This window comes from Perca fluviatilis, chromosome 13 (assembly GCF_010015445.1).
Source record: "Perca fluviatilis chromosome 13, GENO_Pfluv_1.0, whole genome shotgun sequence".
Taxonomy (NCBI): domain Eukaryota; kingdom Metazoa; phylum Chordata; class Actinopteri; order Perciformes; family Percidae; genus Perca; species Perca fluviatilis.
The window spans coordinates 27,777,120-27,796,883 of record NC_053124.1 but is presented as its reverse complement, the minus strand read 5'-3'; the positions used below and the strand labels follow the sequence as shown (position 1 = coordinate 27,796,883).

Sequence of the window (19,764 nt, the reverse complement as noted above, 5' to 3'; positions counted from 1 at the left end):
GCAATAACTTTTCGGTCACCTTCTTATAAATCTCACTATCTCTGTACTTTCTGCCGTCAACAAAAGCCATTATAATCATGGTTTTCACCACACTAATAAAGAAATTGGTTTCCTCCTCGCTCCAAAAGTGTGGTGCTGTGCTGCGTCTCGCCATGTTTACCTCTACTTCTTGTTTACTTCCGGTATACAGGTTTTCTGCATTGACATACACACACACACATACACATATATATATATATATTATTATAGTATATAATTATTATTATAACGCATACAAGAAGTTCCTCTACTCAAAAGACCAAGATTCCTTGCGAATAGAACATGCGCAGAACACAAATCAATGTTCCTTTTGATGGAGATATTCCGATGCGCGTTTACATGACCAAAATTTCGGGTTAGAAAAGGGGTAACACAGGTAGCATATTCGGGTTTTTAAAAACCGGAATATGAACATATTCAGGTTTTTGCCGGTGTTTACATGGCCGTGCGCGACCGGGTTATTGCTAATATTCCGGTTTTGAACGGGTTATTGGCTGCATGTAAACGTAGTCAGTGTCGATTGCTTTTAGCCCTCCTTCATCATCCTTCATTTTCTTTTCCAAATAAAATTGAAATTGGCTTGATTTATAGCTTTAATGGCATTCTTAGGAAATGAGATTGAGTAAGCAGGGTAAATGAGTCTAGAAATGCATTCCATTTTTGTAAGTAAAATTTGGCCAATGATAGAAATGTCTCGTTGAGACCACAAATTCAGATAAGTTTTACACTTATCTATATTATTACAGATGTTGAGATTATTAAGTGAGGCACTATCCTTTGTAATGTGCATACCTAGGTATTTAACGGTATCTTTAACAGGAATATTATAAAAGGTTGAGTGGAGTGGAGTTATGAATTGCTAATAATTCACATTTTTTCAGATTTAACTTTAAACTAGATGCCCTAGGAAGAGCTCTACAGTTTGGAGAATTTTTGGAACTTGGTTAATGTTTTTCATGAAAAATGATGACTAACTGTTTCCCAAACACTATAAATTTTTCAAAATCAGAATGTTTTATTAGAATGGAAAGCATTTCTGCTGCAGCAATAAAGAGTAGAGGTGAAATGGGACAACCTTGTTTTATTCCTCTATCAATTGAAAATCTTGAAGATGTACCCTGAGGTAAAATAACTGAGCTATTAGTGTCCTTATAAATTAATTTGACAAAATTAATAACATTTTCTCCCAATCCAAATAATTCTAAAGTGCGAAACATAAAATTGTGTTCAACCGTGTCAAAAGCTTTAAAAAAAATCTAAAAATAAAATAAAACCTTCATCTTCAATTAAATAATTATAATCCAGTAAATCGAGCACAAGTCTTATATTATTGTGAATTGAGCGTCCTTTTAAAAAACCTGTGTCTCTGAAATAATCTGTGAAATTCCAGTTTTTAACCTGTTTGCATAAATAGGAGTTAAAATGTTATAGTCATTATTAAGTAGGGTTATAGGCCTAAGGTTGTCTATTAATTTAGAATTTTTCCCAGGTTTGGGTATGAGAGTAATAATCCCTCGTTTCATAGTGGATGGAAGAATGTGGGATTCAGATATTTCTTTTAACATATGAAAAACAAGGTCTTTAATATCCTTCCAAAAATGCCTATAGAAGTTACTCGTTAAGCCATCTGAACCAGGCGACTTGTCTAAAGATAAACATGGCTTTTTCAACTTCAAGCATACTATTATCTGCATCACAACTATTTTTAAAACTCTCATCTACTTTGGGGATCCAATCTTTAATAAGATCAAAGAAGGCATCAGCATCTGAGTGTGAATAAGAGGAGGAATAAAGTTTACTGTAGAAACTATAAATGTCCTTAGAAATTTGATCAGGATTTGTGCATTCTTGGTTATTGATTAGCAAAGATTTAATACCATTACGCTCTTGTCTCTTTTTCTCTAATCTACAAAAGTATGCAGAGCTCCTTTCACCCTCCTCTATCCACTTTGCCCTCAATCTTATATACGCTCCTTTGGCTTTATCAACATAAATTTGGTCTAGTGAAGATTGTAAAAGAATACGTTTTTGTTTGTTAATTTCATTTAAAGGTCTATTACAAATTTCTTTAATAATTTCAAATTATTTTTTTCTGCAATTCCTGCTTAATAATTTACCCGAAGATATAGAGATCTGACGCACCTTATATTTTAAATACTCCCATTTTCCGCTATACGTTGTAAAATGTGAATCTCCAGTAACATTATTAATTGTAGCTATAATTTTTTGACAAAATATTTCACTGTTTAGAAGATTTGAATTAAATTTCCAGTATCCTTTTGGCCTTTGATGATATGTATTAGCAGGTTTAAGAATAAGTTTAACCATACAGTGGTCAGTTAAAGGGGCAGCAGAAACTGTAGAGCTTGGTTCCAGACCAGATCTAAAATCAGAGACCAGCCAGAAATCTAATCTAAACTTCACAGAACCATCAGGTTTAAACCAAGTGAAGACTTGGGTACAAGGGTTTTTAGTCCGCCATGCATCTATCAAATTAAACGCACTACAAAAATTAAGCAATATGGGATTGTAACGATGTCTTGTATATTTTGAGGGAGATCTATCAAGCCAGTCATCTATTACCATATTAAAATCACCTCCGAAAATAAAGTTTTCAGTTGGATACCTTTTACCTAAATCTTTTACAACTCTAATAACATCATCAATCATTATTTTGTTTTGGTTTTGATTATTATATCCATATATATTTCCCAGAATCAATAAACTATCCTCTATTTCAAAAACGCATATTATCCAATGACCACAACTGTCCTTGGCAGTGGTTAATATTTTCCCAGGAAAGTTGTTTAAAAGTATAGCAACGCCTGCTGACCTATTAGAACCATGAGAGAAAAGTATTTTATCTCCCCATTGGTTTGACCAGAAGTTTTCATCAATATCAAGAGAGTGAGTTTCTTGGAGAAAAAAGCATTGTGCCCTTTCATTTTTACAAAAAAGGAATACTGATTTCCTTTTAACAAAATGTCTTAGACCCCTAGTGTTAAGTGAAACATAAGAAAACATCTGGTTATGAGAAAACATAAAAAAGAAATTAAGAAATAGAAGTAAAGAAAGGGTTTAGATTTCTTGAGGTAAACTGACTTGCAAGGCCCCTATCGATCATTATTATATGTGATCAGAATAATTATAAAACAACCCTTTTTTTAAAATTAAGGATCTAAAGTGAACAGACTTTAAAGGCTTTTTCTAAAGCTTTAAAGAAAACCCTGATGTTGAATTAACAAGCTAACATTAAGGATTTATGTTATTTTTTTTAATTTTTACCTCCCTTCTTTAGTGATTATTAACTGAGAACTCACTAATATAATAATGCCCTTTTAACTGAACAGATATTTCTACAGAAAAATAAATTTTGGTTAGGACAGAACCTATCAATATGAAGGCTGAGCTGAGGGATAAATCTCTATCTGTTAGATTGAGAAATTTATGACATGCCTTTGACCAAAGCACTGTCTAAACAACCCGGTTACCGTTGATGTAGCCCACATGTCCTCGGTAATACACATTGTGGCCTGCCGCCCTGGCCTGCTCCATCTTCGGCCATGCAGCTGCACGAGCCTCCCTGTCAGCTTTGCAGAAGTCTTGCTTGAAATGAATCCCCAGATCCTTGCAAACCTTAGAGTTTTTGGAAAGCTTCCAGATGGCGTCACGGTGGAATCTGATGGTGAATTGGATAATAACCTGACGGTCTCTCCCCTCTTCTTTTCTCCCGATGCGGTGCACAGTATCAACTACCGAATCCATCGATGTGTCCCACTGCGGCGCTAACTTAGACAGGATACTCTTGACAACATCTCGGGTGTTTTCGTCAACTTTTTCTTACAAACCATGTATTTTAAGGTTCCAGTGTCTCTTGTAACGCTCCGCCTCCGTGACCTTATCTTTCAGCTCCTCGTTATCCTTTACAAGATGGGGCATTTATTTTTCTATCGCTTGAATCTTGACCTTGCACTCTTTAATCTCAGTGGCATTCAGCTCCACAAGTCTGGTAACATTAGCCACCATGACAGAGTTTTCTCTTAGCTGTTCACCGAATCGGTCAATTCTGGAGGTGAACTTTTCTATAGCATCAACAAGGGACGCGTTTGGCACTTCAGACAAATGCTGTGGGGGTTTTACCTTCGAAGGAGGCACTGCACCTTTCGTTGGAGTTGGAGGGGAACTTTTCTCTTTGTCCCACCACCACTGGTTGTAACATCCATCTGCACATAACCGTGCTCCGTGCTTGCTTGGCCTGTGGTAACGTTAGCGGCTGATCTAACGTCTGACTTTCCGTATGGCTTTTTCGGTTAAAACTTCGATTTTAAATATCTGGAATAAAGAGTTTCAAACTCTTATTAAAAAGTTCAGTTAACTGTTTTGAACCTTTAAACTAATCACATTGAATTTTTAAGTAAAACATTCCGGGGCAGGTGAACGAGAGCTTAGAAAGTGCTGCTTGCCCGTTCCGCCATCTTGCCGATCTCCAGCCGAGCTCCATGTTGTCTTAATGCGCTTTTGAGCACTCTCATTGGAACGTACGGGGCTTCCCGCCGAACACTGTATCCAGTTCTCTTAATACATCCATGATTGACATATATATATATATATATATATATATATATATATATATATATATATATATATATATATATATATATATATATATATATATATATATAAGGAGCAACATGTTTTTGTTGTTACGTCACAGGGTGTGAATAGCTCAGCTGTGTGGCCAAGGATATTCGTACCGGGGGTGCAAATAGACACTCCGATAATAATTTTATCCTGTGTGAGAGGAGGGAGAGACATGCGTGGTTTTATTCTGGTTTCTCTGCTGTGTTCACATATGAAAGGAGTATTCTACCTTCTGCTGCTCAAATCCTCTAGAATCATCTATAGGCTAATGTAATGTAATGTAGCCTATAATGTAATGTAGCCTAATGTAATCTAATGTAATGTGCAGACATGTATTAAATCTTGTGGGAGGTCAGAGGTCACTGTCAGCTACAGATCAGATACTCTGCAGTTTGTGGGGGTGCAGTAGTGTCTTCTTCTTCTTGTGTTCTGTGTGGCTGATTGAAAACAGTCCTGATCAAAAATATCAACAACAACCAACTCCAAGAGTGATTTCATTGATGTTGTATGAGTAAATGTGCTGAGGTCATCATCAATACCTGAGTCTATATCACTGCTGATCAATACCTGAGTCTATGTCACACCTGTCTCTAGAGCAGTCAGCAGAGTGCCAGCGCCCCCTGTGGAGGATTCTTGTATCTCCTCTGAAATTAAGACCAATCAAATCAGATCCATGTAGAATGGATTTAGTGTCAATGAAGGTTCCCTGCTGCCTGGAACCTTAAAATCCCTTTAACAAAAAACACACACACACAAAGAAAAAGTCTAAAGAAAAATCATAAGCCATAAATTCAAATAAACAGATTACAACTCCACATTAGACAATTCTTTTTTAGACTTTATATTTTATTTACACATGATGTCTGACTGGTGTCATTTTTAAATGAAGAATAAAATCCAGTTCATCACATAAAAACAGCTTCTGGTGAATAAAACCTTCTTCTAAAGACTCAGCCAGCTGCACAGACTGCAGATGATCTCTCCACCATCCAGAGAGTTTATTAGTGCTGTTGATGACAGGACAGGACACAGAGACACAGCAGCATCAGGAGGACTGGTAGAGAGGACCTCCACCATGGTGTCCACAGAGACACAGCAGCTTTGTGGAGTTTAAATGTTTAAGTGTAACATTAAAACACATCTGATGAAATGATGAATATCCAACCCCTTGAGAAGCTCTTCTTGTGTCAAATATTTCTGATCACCACTGTTTTATGTTAACCCTTTGTTGTCCTCGGGTCAAATTTCCCATTTTCAAAGTTATCAGAAATACGGGTTTCAACCAAATTGCCCCAAAATAACTTGGATGCATGCATGTACGTTGTATGGAACCCATACAACATATACATGTTCAGGACACTCCCGTCTGTCGCTAGCAATGATGACGCAGTAATCAGTGATGATTCTTTCCGACCAATCTGTAGTCTGCAGGTTTTTACGTCACCTTTCGCCTCAGCTCGCTTGGAACGTCAACTGAGGTGGTACTAAAAAAAGGACCTGTTAGGTACCAGGGACTTTTTTTTGTAATGGAAAACCAAAAAAGGCTCCGCTTCTTGACCCTCTGCAAAATAAACCTGAAGACACACAAAAAAAAAAAAAAAATTACATAAAATAGTAAACAAAATTATTTACCAAAAATATTGAGTTTAATTCCACATAAATACAGTATCATTTAGACCTAAAATATTCACGATTCAGTCATGTAAGTGTTAACATTTTGGAAGTATTTATATATTTTTTTAGAAGTACAATTGTTTATTTTAAATTGGTTTGACACCATTTCATAAATTGGTCTCACTGTTTTTCTAAAGGTTCATATTTAAGTTTTTAATATTACATTTTATCTGCTGATGTGAAGGGTTCTGAAAGCATCTGTGCCTTTCTCTTAATAATCTCACTTCACTTCTTATTAAACAGTTTGACCTTTGTTGTGGAGAATCAACAGGAAGTCAGAGATGTTCTTTACAGCTCCGATGTGTCCCAGAGGTTTCCCAGTGGATAGAAAACCAATCCCAGAAGGTTTCACAGATTTTAAGGCAGCTCTGTTTAAAAACAGCTGATAATAGTTCATGTCCCGTATGAAGCTACTCACTGTGTGCAGGGTGATGGGTTTAGGATTCAGACTCTGGATTCAGTTTCTCAGAGCTGTTGTCAGGAGACTGTAGGCATTTGTGAGAGCATTTGGCTGAAATAAAAAGCAAAAACAAGTCATTTATTTTTTGGCAGAGTATCGTCTAACACCTTCCCAGTGGATACGATCCTCTCTTCTAGTCACTCAAATCTCTTCTACCTTTCTGTTTTTATCTCACTTAACTTCTTTACTATCAATTCTCTCTTTCAGATGAAAGGAACATGCAGAGACTGAATGTAGTGTATAACGATGGCATGAGACTGCTTCTGAAACAACCAAGATGGTGTAGTGCTAGCCAAATGTTTGTTAGTGCTGGTGTGCCTACCCGTTCTACCTTAATAAGAAACCTTATTTATCGATATATGTGGAGAATGTCGGTCTCAGAAAACAGAATTATTCCAGCTTTAGCCCACACAGATTTTAGTTCTGTCAGGAAAACATCTAGACTGTGGAGACATTGGCACTCCTGTTTGTATATTACAGGTGAAGGTTGTTGACCTTTTATTAATGTATATGAATTGTACTATATATTTATTGCTATATTTTTGTAAATACTATGGACCTTCCATTTGTGTCCTGAATGAAGTCATTATTATTATTATTACTACATCATCGTGTCATTGTCATTGTAGGATCCAAAAGCACCTCCAGAGTGTAAACTTTAAGGTGATATGCGTTTATTCTCAGACATATCTCTCAAAAAGGCTTTTTATTAATCCACTGTCCCTTGTTCAAAAAATAAACTTTCCAAAAGTCCAAAAATGTATAAATAAAATATACAGATATGGAAATAAATTAACAAATTAATGTGAAAATAAAAGAAAATGCTTATAATTATTCAATGCTTATAATTATTCTTTTATATTGTTATTTCTCTTTATATTTCCCACCAGAGGAGCAGCGTTGTTCCCTTTCTTGTCCCTTGGAACGCGTCTTGGTCGACACGCTTCAACATCACTCAAAAACCACGGATTTCTTTTGTTTGTCACATTTATTTTCCTTTATCATTCAGACTTTGTATTGATACATTTTTTTATTGTTGTTTAACTGTCCCTACTAGATGGTGTACAGGGATTAACAGCAAAACATAAAATATATATATATATATATATTTAAAACGAAACAAATTCACAATCCCTGAAAGGGGTGATAGAATGCAAAACCGATTTTACCCTGTCATAGTTGAATAACGACAGTTCGGTGGGTAAATAGGACATACATAGAAGCTCAAAGTCCCACTGACACCCCTTTGCTATGAAAATCTCATATTTGGAAACTTCCGCTGAAAACGGGCGAATCCCAACAAAGCTGAGTTGCTTGCGCAAGCATCTCAAAATCCGGAACCTTAAGAGAACAGTCACGCCCCAACATTTACATAGGCTACACAACTGACCTGAGATCAGGTAGTCTTCTGAATCTAGCTAGGTCACGCAGATCTCTGCTATTCCATTACAAAATTCACTTCTGAAACTTTTTTATGCGAGAAATCAACTATGTAAAGCTCAAATATGGGCCGCTTTACGAAAATGGATGGCTAATTGCAAATGTTGTCCGACTGTGTGTCGGAGTTCAGCACCGGTGCTGCCTGTGTTGCTGCCTCGCCGCCCGACCTGCCTTCCTTCACACACACCGGCCTGCTCTGAGGTACTTGGAGCTCCGTCACGACTGGCAGCCCACAGCACTCCATACCCGCGCAAAGTCACCGTTTTTTGGATAATGGACTACTACACGCTGGTGCTCTGACAGAGCTCCAGGGCCTGCAGCTCTCCTCTTCCTGCTAGCTAAATGCCCGGTGTGTGAGAGTGAGAGCACGGTCAGCGAGCTTGTTGCACCAGCAATCTCTTACCACATGTTACACACAATGTCACGCCACTTAGCTATACAACATCTAAATGTCTTATAAAGCTTACAACGGTGTCCGATTTCAAGTTAATATTTGTGAAGTTTGTAATTATAATGTGTTGAGTTATTTAAACAAACGATTGGGGAAATAAACGCCGCTTGTCCGCGAGTCTCATTGATAGAGCCTGTGGCTGGATGGAGCTCTATCAATGAGAGCTAGCTCCTAGAATTCCTCTGAAATTCACAAATATTCATTAACTTGAAATCGGACACTGTTGTTAGCTTTATAAGACCTTTAGGGAGATCTTGTACAAGTGGCGTGATGAAATTCAAACTGTAAATATACAGAAATTACGCCAAAAATGAAGCTAACTATCCGTGATTTGTAGCTAGCTACACATAGCTAGGATTGAAGGGACAGTCATAGCTAACGAAACCCCCACTGTTCACAAATATTCATTAACTTGAAATCGGACATCGTAGTTAGCTTTATAAGACATTTAGTTAGATGTGTAAGTGGCGTGACGAAATTCAAACTGTAAATATACTCGAATTACGACCAAAAATGAAGCTAACTAGCCGTGATTTGTAGCTACACATAGATAGGATTGAAGCATAGACTGTTAATATGGATTGAAGGGACAGTCGCAGCTAACGAAACACCTAGCTAAACTTCACAAATATTAACTTGAAATCGGACACCGTTGTAAGCTTTATAAGACATTTAGATGTTGTATAGCTAAGTGGCGTGACATTGTGTGTAACATCTGGTAAGAGATTGCTGGTGTAACAAGCTCTCTGCCCGCGCTCTCACTCTCACACAACGGGCCATTTAGCTAGCAGGAAGAGGGGAGTTGAAGGCCCTGGAGCTCTGTCAGGGCTGCCAGCCTAACGGAGCTCACAGCAGACCGGGGTTTGTGAAGGAAGGCAGGCCGTGCAGCGAGGCAGCAGCACCGCCGCTGAAGTCCGACACACAGTCTTACCATATTTGCAATTAGCCATCAATTTTCGTAAAACGGCCCATATTTGAGCTTTATATAGTTGATTTCTCACATAAAAAAGTCTCAGAAGTGAATTTGGTAATGAAACATTGCAGTGTCTGGAATATGAGATTCTGTCGCTTCTCTAATGTGTGTATTGGGGATTCGCTCAACCAATCAGTGCGCATCTCTAAGGTCTGCCTATGGCAATTCGCTTAACCAATCAGCGCGCAGTTCATCTAAATATTCACGAGCATACCATATGTGGAAGAAAAGCTCTTGTTTCAAATAGAGCCAAAACACAGGGATGCATAAGGGCCAGTAAAATATCAACCAGGCCATTTTCAGCCCAACAAATGTTACATATCCAATTAGGAGACCATAAGGAACAGTGTGAAATAATCTATATAATCATTCTATCACCCCTTTAACGGTACTGAGTGGTAGAGCGGTCAAAAACCATGTGGCTACAAACAAAAAAGAAAAAGTGAATGAGAGCTCAGCTGTTATATACCAGCTGATACAATCACTGCCTCAATCAGCTGATTGTCAGAAGGCTGTGACGATACACCACGTACCAAGATCAATTAACACAACTGACTAGTTCATAATGAGTCTGGTTTACTCTCAATATCAATGGGTTTATGCACAATTCATCCAAAAATAATTTCTAAGTATCAAAATCATAATCTTGGCTACAATATCCACATTTATTTATTCTTTTATTTCTTGGTTATATTTACAATTTTGTATTTACTTATTTAGCCCATTTCTCTTAATATATTTCCACATTTTTGTTTCTCTCTTTTACAGATTTATTCTTCTTTATGGCACTCCTAAAGTTCCAAAACCAAACCAAACTCTATCCACACTCAGCTGTTGGTTGAGGGCCATCAAACTGACTTGAAAGGGACAGAAATGTCTCTGAGTGGATTATCAGTAACGCTAATACATAAAATACAACTGGATTATCTAAAAGTAAACGCACATAAAAAATAATGTATGAAGAATATAAGCAAATATGATGAAATAACAAATAATAAACATTTAACTAAAATATATATTTGTCTCTGCTAGTCATATCATAATGATATGCACTGAGCCTCACACCGCTTACTTCTGAAGTTTGAAGTTCGATTCACATTTAAAATAAAATGATTAATTTGAAGTCTAAAATCTAAATACTAAGAAAGAAATGAGGCAATCTTTCTGTTTGAGTCTCTCACCTTTCTTCTTTCTGTAAACTAGGACTCCGATCACAGCGAGGAGGACGAGAGCCAGAACAACCACTGCAGCGATGATGGGGATGGTCATGTTAGTGGGCTCCTCTGTTGAGCAGAAAACAACAACAATAGTCCCAACCTGAACAGATGAAGCAGGTTAGAAGAGAAGAACATCCATTTATCAACCAGACCACTAACCTGTATACAGACACTTTATGTTACATTTGAAAAGGTGAAAGAAAGAGGTTAAAAAATAAGTGTTTTGTATGTTTCATTATTGAAATGTTTCTTTTTCATTAAATCAAAGTTATATAACCGGTGGGCAGACAGCACAAACATCATGGTGGTGGACAACAGTCATTTCTCCAAAGCAGTTTAAAACTTTTAGTTTACATTACTATAAAAGTAAAGATTGGTTTAATGATCTAATCCTTAAAGTTATATATATAAAAAAAAAAAAAAACTAGATAAAAGAAACTGACAACAAAACCATTTAAGGAAACAAAACTTCCCATCCAACACATACAAATACATGAACTACAGGACTGTTAGAGTAAACTAGATGTGTGTTTCCTTCATCACGTCTGATTCCAGTCTCACCTCTGTTGGTCCTGATCTCTGCTTTGTCCAGTTTGGTGACGATGTCGTCGTCCACACCAGAGAGCTGAAACGCACAGTCGTACCTCCTCCAGTCTTCAGCTGGGACTGATGAAAGGTCCAGGTCAACACTCATCTGGAAGGATCCATCGTGGTTGGGGAGGATCTCTCCGAGGTCCACGTCCTCATGAAGCTCCTCTCCATCTTTCCTCCAGAACATCATGGCTCTGTCAGGGTAGAAACCTGTAGCGTGGCAGCTGACTGGAGAGGAGGGAGACTTCTGGAGGAAAGACACTGAGGGAAGATCTGCACAGTGAAGACAAAGACAAGGACAGAGGTCCTTTATTAATTAATTTACTGTAGCCTATATCAATAGTATAATTCCGTTTGATTTAATGTATGTATTAACACATATACAGTACAGGCCAAAAGTTTGGACACACCTCATTCAATGCGTTTCCTTTATCTTCATGACTATTTACATTGTAGATTCTCACTGAAGACATCAAAACTATGAATGAACACATATGGAATTATGTACTTAACAAAAAAGTGTGAAATAACTTAAAACATGTCTTATATTTTAGATTCTTCAAAGTAGCCACCCTTTGCTTTTTTGATAACTCTGCAAACCCTTGGTGTTCTCTCAATGATCTTCATGAGGTAGTCACCTGAAATGGTTTTCACTTCACAGGTGTGCTTTGTAAGGGTTAATTAGTGGAAGTTTTTCCCTTATTAATAAAAAAGCAAAGGGTGGCTACTTTGAAGAATCTAAAATATAAGACATGTTTTCAGTTATTTCACACTTTTTTGTTAAGTGCATAATTCCATATGTGTTCATTCATAGTTTTGATGCCTTCAGTGAGAATCTACAATGTAAATAGTCATGAAAATAAAAAGGAAACGCATTGAATGAGAAGGTGTGTCCAAACTTTTGGCCTGTACTGTACATACACACATTTTTAATATATATATATACACACACACACACACACACACACATAATGCAAATAATTCTCACTGAAGTGTAACTAAAAGGCAAGGTGAATTACAAATGGAGGACAGTGGCTGTGAGAAAGAGAGAAAGGCAAAGAGAAAAACAGACAAACACGGCAGAAAGAAAGAGAGAGAAAATAAAGAAAAAGAGTGGTGATAAGTGTGAAGGAGAAACTGACAGAAAAAATAGAGTAAAGGAAGGCAGAGAGATGAAGAGATGTGAGAACATGAGAGAAAGATGAATGTGTGTAAACTGTGACGCAGTGGGTCTCTGTATGTTTGATTTGATTTATTGGGATCTCCATTAGCTGGGGCCATAGGTACAGCTATTCTTCCTGGAGTCCACCCAAAGCTTATGCAGCCATACATTGCCGTGCATCATTATTACATTAAAATAACCACCAAAAAACAACAATTCAATACATAACTGAAAGAAAAACAACCAAAATAATAACAAGACATAACATCAATACAACACACTACAACACAGGACCTAGTTTAAATTATTCACAGAATGTAGAGATGAGATTATGATATTGATCACTGATAATATGACCAATACATTGTTCCATATTTATTGTAATGTTACTGTTGGTTAGAAACAAAAGAAGAAATGTTAACATCACAGGTCATGTGATTCTACCTGTTCTCAGCAGAGAGCTCCTCCCATAGTTCAGATACTTCTTCCCCCACTCAGGACACTGCTGGGTCAGGTAGTGTTTCTGCTGAGCTATCCAAGCTTTGTCATGATCCAACTTGTGTCTGGTGATGACAGCCTGTGGTTTTGGAGAGATCCATGACTCTGTCTTCAGGTCAAATGCTATGAAGTCTTCTCCATCATAACCATCCTGATAAAAACCATTGACCTCTCCAGTCTCATCATCCCACTCACAGCCGTACATCCTCTGGTAAATGTGGGCACCTGAGAGAGAGAGAGAGAGAGAGAGAGAGAGAGAGAGAGAGAGAGAGAGAGAGAGAGAGAGAGAGAGAGAGAGAGAGAGAGAGAGAGAGAGAGAGAGAGAGAGAGAGAGAGAGAGAGAGAGAGAGAGAGAGAGAGAGAGAGAGAGAGAGAGAGAGAGAGAGAGAGAGAGAGAGAGAGAATTATTTGTATTAATCAATTAACCAAACAAATTTAAACATGAAAAGCAGCAACATTCTCACATTTCTTTTTAATAAAAGACTTAAATAAATATTTGATTACCAAAATTGATGTAAATTAATTTTCTGTAATCAACTAATAGATTATTGACTAATAGTTTCGTCACTTTATATGTTTATTACGACACAGACACACTGTGGTCAATTACATATAATCTAATCTGTAGTTCTGCTAAATATTTAGTGTTTAAACTTGTCATCATTGATTATGTAAGGATTATTTTTGATAAATCAAATAAATGTTTACAACATAAAATGAAATAGAGAAAAATGTTGATCAGAAGTTCTGAGAGTCGAGTGGCCCCGCGAGTGGTGCCTGTTGAACCTTTTTTTTTTTTTTTTTTCCTTAAAGCTGAGATGTGAAGGAGACATTCAGCATGCGCTCCTGTCAGCAGCTTCATTAAAACCTCCTGCTCCTCCTCTCATATGAGGACCCAGCAGAAGCAGCCTGTGGCCCGTTTACAGGCCCCTGCTCCGTAGTTTAAGAAGAATCATTAGCCTATTTTTATAAAAGCGCCTGCTACGGAGCCATAACGTGAGATACAAGGTAATGGAGCCTTTTATACGTTGTCGTGTAGAGTCTTTAAACACTTCAGATGTAAAGTTATTCGCTGTCAAGTGACGTCAAAATGAATCGCAGTCAGTGGAATGCTAACGGGGGGGTGATCGCTTTGTAGCATCAAAATGGCGCCATAGGAGGTTCGAGTTCTGAAGCGAAGCTTACCCCCTTGGTTGAAGCGCAGCTTTGCAACTTCAATGTTGTTTTTGAAGACCTTCTGGTGACCCAAAGCGACCTCAGTCTGCGTGTGCCAGTACTGAGGATCATCTTCTGTGACTCTGCTCATCCAGTCCTGTTTGGGTTCTTGTCTCTTGGTGTTACTGTCATAGTGAACAAACTCAACGTCATCAACCAATCCAACAGACACAAACTCTGGGAAGTTTGGGACTCCAGAAGACCCGGTGTAGAAATACTTCAGAGAGTGAGTCACTGTAAGAAAATATGAATGTAATAATGTCAGTTTTTATAGAACTAGGGATGTAACGATGCACTAAACTCACGATCTGATTCACCATTTTAAGTTCAGGAGACGATTATCTCCCGATGTGTTAACAGAACGAGCTGCAGATAAATGACTGGGAAATATTCCTTTATACAAACTACTAAATAACAGATGTGTCCTCTTATCAAAAATATAACTGAAATTGTATTTCATCTCAAATAACAAATTCAAATAAAAAATAAATGAAATAAAAAATAAACAATGTAATTAGATTTTTAAAACAAATCCCATCTCAAAATAACTAGAAATAAATCTTCAAATAAAATAAAATCTCTTCACATAAATAAACACGTCGTAACACCTGATGACTGCAGGCGTTAATAATAAACACTGTTACACTTTTTGAAACTATTTCAGCTTGTGTAAGCCTATTAGTGCTTTGTGAACATATTGAACACACTTTTAAAAATACCGTGATGATACCAAAAGCCGTGATAATTTTTGTCACTATAACCGTGAGGTTAAATATCCCTAGTCTCTTATGGTCTCTATTTGATTCTATAAATTGTGACCAATGACAACTTCTGTTCCTTCTTCTGAGGTTTTTAGAACAAGTTTCAACTATATAGCTTTTAGATAGATGGATAGATCGCTTTTTATTATTTAACTGTACATACACAATGCACATATCAACAACGTTTCGGCTCATAAATACTGCTTTAACAAAGAATAAAAAGTTTAAAAAAATAAAATAAATAAATACAAATGCTAGTTACTTTTTTAAATTTTAAATTTGACATTACAATAATTAAAAAAGGAGTTTGAAAGCAGCATTAATATTATTATTGCACATATTGAATGAAGGCATATAAAAAAGAAAAATATACTGTTATTGCACATTTATCAATAAGTCCACATGAGGCCCACTGCAGGGGATTATTAAGGAGAGAGTTTTTTGAAGATAAAACTTGCAGCACTTTCTACTTCACTTTCTGAACTCTTTCTACGGTTAAGAAATGGGATTCTTTGCTCTTTTCTTGCTGCTTTCAATTTTCATATTCCAGTAAGAATGGATTCTACATTTTGGATGTTGTTGTTGTCAGAGGGTTTGGGAATTTGGGATGTAGGAATACCAGCAAGAAATAAATATCTGATTCAGTTTCTTATTTTAATCTTTATGTTTATATATTAACTTTAGAATCATATTTAAATTTAACTCTAAATATCTCTGATAACCAATTATGTGTCAAAATCTTCTGAATTTGAAGGCAATCTCATAAAAATGTGAACGGACACAACTTAATATTTGAGAAAGTTCTCTTTGTAGAAAGTGATAGATCTTTCTATTCCTCATGTAGTCATTGTGTTCAGTTTCTATTAGTATCAGTTCTAGACTGGATTCATCTCCAGCGTTTCCTCCACCATCAGCTGATGTTTGTTCTCTCTCAGTCCTGACTCTCAGACTTTATTCGACATTATTTTCAGGATCAACAGAGTCAACTTTCTGCAGGTGTCTGGGAGTTTGGGATGGTCTGTTTCAGAATCCTCCACTGTCCTCTGCTCTCTCAATCAACACACACATCACATTTCTGGCTGGAGCTGCAGATTTGTAAGAGATGTTTAGGTGACTAGTGGAGAATTGTAAAGTCTTTACAATTCTCCACTAGTCACCTAAACATCTCTTACAAATCTGTCCCAGAATCAATAAATGAAGAGATCAAATATTTAGCTCGGTGATGCTGGATCTTTGAGGCTGATACGGATATCAATACTTTTAGTTTGGTTTTAAAATCTGATATAACAGGTAATATATATATATGGACACATGAAATAAATAATAAGTTTGAGCCAGATCCACACTGATCAGAACATTTCCCAGTTTAAAGATCAACTTGTGCTCTCTGGTGGACAAACTATGTAATGATGACTCGTTTCTAAATGAGCTCAGACCTAGTTTACTGTTTCCTGTTATCAGCCAACATATCCACTGATACCAATATATATCTGCTATAAGATGATATCAGCTAATAATATGGATGGAGGATTTATCTTCAAGCTCTAAACAGCTAAACTCAGTCAACTATATTCATGTTTCAGTTTGTGGAGTCAAACTGTGGAATTATTTGATGAATGGCTTCAAATATCAGGTTAACAACATTTAGGCTATCTGTAAAATAAGCTCTAAATATGAGTATAATATATTACTACTCATGATTAGTTATAAATGAATGAAGGCCTATCTCAATTAATCTAAATACACTAACTTGTCCGGAAACACAAGGCATACAATAACCCGAAACAGACTTGTTGATCAGCCAACGCAGTAGGCCTATCTTCAAAGTTACTACAGTTAGCCTATTATAACTACAAAACGTTTAAAACTTACCCGCAGATGTATTGTGGAAGTGGAACAGTAGTAAAATAACAATAGCATACATTATGGTTTCATAAAGCGGCAGCGATGGTTTGCTTGTCACCTGCGTACCTGTGTATGTGCTAATCAGTGGTTAGAAAGGGAATCACAGGTGAGAGGGGTGGAGGAATCTGGATCTGGGAAGCCACACAGTTTTTCAACCTCAGTTGTGTGAGAGTGATGGTTTTTAGATCTCGTCTGCTCGTTTGTAATCTTTCAAGTCAATCTTTTTGTATGTGTTTTTAAATAGGCTACATTTATACCATACAATAAGGGATTAGGCCTCACCGTACGACGATGGCGGATCTCATTTTTTGGAAAGAGTTGGAAATGGCTTCAAATTCCCTCTCCAGTGGCATGTTTAGTGGTCAGATTGCCACTAGCCTACATTATGGACAAAATAAGCTTAAAATTGTTCGAAATCATTCGCCACGATCATGACTCGTTTCCACACAGCTTCGGTTCGGTGACTGAAACATGCGCAGTAGTTTGATTCTGACCATTTGGAATTCAACATTGGTTGAACGTCATCAGTTATACTGGGCGGAATTAAAAAGCAGAGGTTTGTAGTGGAAAGTGAAACTTAATTAAGCCAGAAGACTATCAAAGAATAAGAGACAAACAGCACAAGGTGTATGTAGGCCTACACATACATACATAACTACAATGGGATAATAATCATAATAATCATAAATGTGACTTCATCAAATGTGTAGGTTTTGTAAAGACAGTGTATAACTGTAACACAATTATGTTACGATATGCTTACATACTGTTATTTACAGTAACTTCACCATAGACATGTTTACAGATGTTCTTTATCTTTACAGATCATTTGGACTTGCCTGACCATAATACACTGTACCAAGCTATCCAGACAGTTAGACAAGACAAGGTTTCATGTTGCAACTTGTTCTGAACACACCTATGGAGTAATCAAAGCTGAAAAAATGAAATTAAAAGAATTGATCAGCAGTAGTGGAAGAAGAACTTAGAAATCCTTCTGATTCTGAAGTCTGTTAGTACTGATGCATCACTAATGTGCAAGCAGCATTTCACTGTTGCAGCTGGCCCATGTGTAGTTGGTTTCTCTACTTCATAATGTAGAGTAAGTAGTTTTAATCCAGTGGTTCCCAACCTGGAGTTGGTCCTAGAGGAGAAAAGAATAAAAGTTATGCTGCATGTTTGTATTGTATTTTTTGGACTTTTCTCGAATTCTTTTTTCTGCAATATTGGATACTTTTATCTCTGTGAGCCTTGAACAGTTATTTAAATGAAGCCATCTGAGAAGTTAAGAGATGAAGAAGTGCTATGATGTTGGCCGTGTTAGTAAGTTAAAGCCACTCAGAGGGGGAAGACAATGCTTCTTTGTAAGATGTCACAGGCCAAAAAACAGTTCTGAACCACAGGTTTAATCTCTGACAATGTGTAGTATTTTGTAAAAGTATTTTGTGTTTTTTAAATGTCAAATCTTAACCTGAAAATGAACTAAAGCTGTTCAAATGTATAATATTTCCCTCTGAAATGTAGTGGAGTAGAAGAAATACATGGAAATACTCAAGTTAAGTACAAGTACCTGCTAATTTGACTCAGTGCTGCAGTCAGGACAGACGCTGAGTTAGTGTTGGAGGAACATCCACTGTTGACCATTTGGTATATAAAGGTTTCAAATTCAACAGTGGACAATATTTTGTGTTCAATTTTTATTTTATTTTTTCCCAAAATATTCAGAAATACAGTTTTAAGTCTCCAAAATACCAAGACCACCACATACACAAACATTCTCTGTTTAAAACTAGATTAAAGAAGTTATTTTTACCTGGCCGGGTTAGCTCAGTTGGTAGAGCGGGAGCACATATATAGAGGTTTACTTCTCAACGCAGCGGCCACGGGTTCAACTCCTTTGCTGCATGTCATGTCTTCATCTGTCCTTTGAAAATAAATGCCCCAAAAAATAATCTTTAAAAAATTTTTTTTTACATGCACAGAAGTAGCTGCTCCCATATTTTTCACTGTTGGAGGATATGTAGAAAGAATTTACACAAACATAACTGGACTGAAAGAACTGGTGATTAAGTCAACAACCTGTAGTGTTATTTTGCTATTTAATCTGTTAATTTGTCAGTGAAGCTTCTGTCTGTCATACAAGTCATTTTTTTTCTGCTTGTAAAGAGCATTTCCTTTAAGATTCATAATCATAATTTATTGTTCTTTTTTTTACACTGAAAGAAATATAGCAAAGCTCTGCAAGACACAGCGCTGTGTGGTTTTGTACAGTTCCTAAGATGGCCACAGTACGCCACACCCTTCACTCTGAGAACACCTGTGTAGTGACATTTTGTGTCTTCCTTTGTTGTTTTGAAATGGCAGATGCACAAGCACTCTTTCGCTCTGACCTGGCAGCCACTTCAGGACAAATTAGGCATCAATAGTCGATTCCTAAGACACAGACCTTATTATTTTACTCTATGGAAATGTAAAGAAGATACAAGAATATAGGAAGATAAAGGTTTTGATTTGGGGCTATGAATTGTTTTATAAAACCCTCCAGATAACACTAATTATCTGTATCAGACAGAAGCAGTGAGTCACAAAGAACATTCCCAGAATGCAACTTGATTAACTCCTTCCTTATGTCACCCTGACAAACCTGCTGTTTCTATTTCTGCTGTATATATTTCTATTTCTATTCAGGAACAGTGTTAGAGCTCCTCCACTGGGCAGCATCAGCACATCCCTCTGT

General features: G+C 36.9%; 1 protein-coding gene across 1 annotated transcript in view; it reads right to left on the bottom strand.

Annotated features, from left to right (window-relative positions):
• LOC120571264 (major histocompatibility complex class I-related gene protein-like) overlaps positions 1-17,072 on the bottom strand; it is a 60,770-nt gene extending 43,698 nt beyond the window's left edge. The window contains exons 1-4 of the mRNA XM_039820121.1: positions 16,995-17,072; positions 14,332-14,595; positions 13,093-13,371; positions 11,457-11,759 (exon numbers count right to left, since the gene is read on the bottom strand). Of these exons, the coding sequence (XP_039676055.1) occupies positions 11,457-11,759; positions 13,093-13,371; positions 14,332-14,595; positions 16,995-17,046 (898 nt within the window). The 5' untranslated portion in view covers positions 17,047-17,072. The remainder of the gene's footprint in view (positions 1-11,456; positions 11,760-13,092; positions 13,372-14,331; positions 14,596-16,994) is intronic.
• Positions 17,073-19,764: the final 2,692 nt, after the last annotated feature.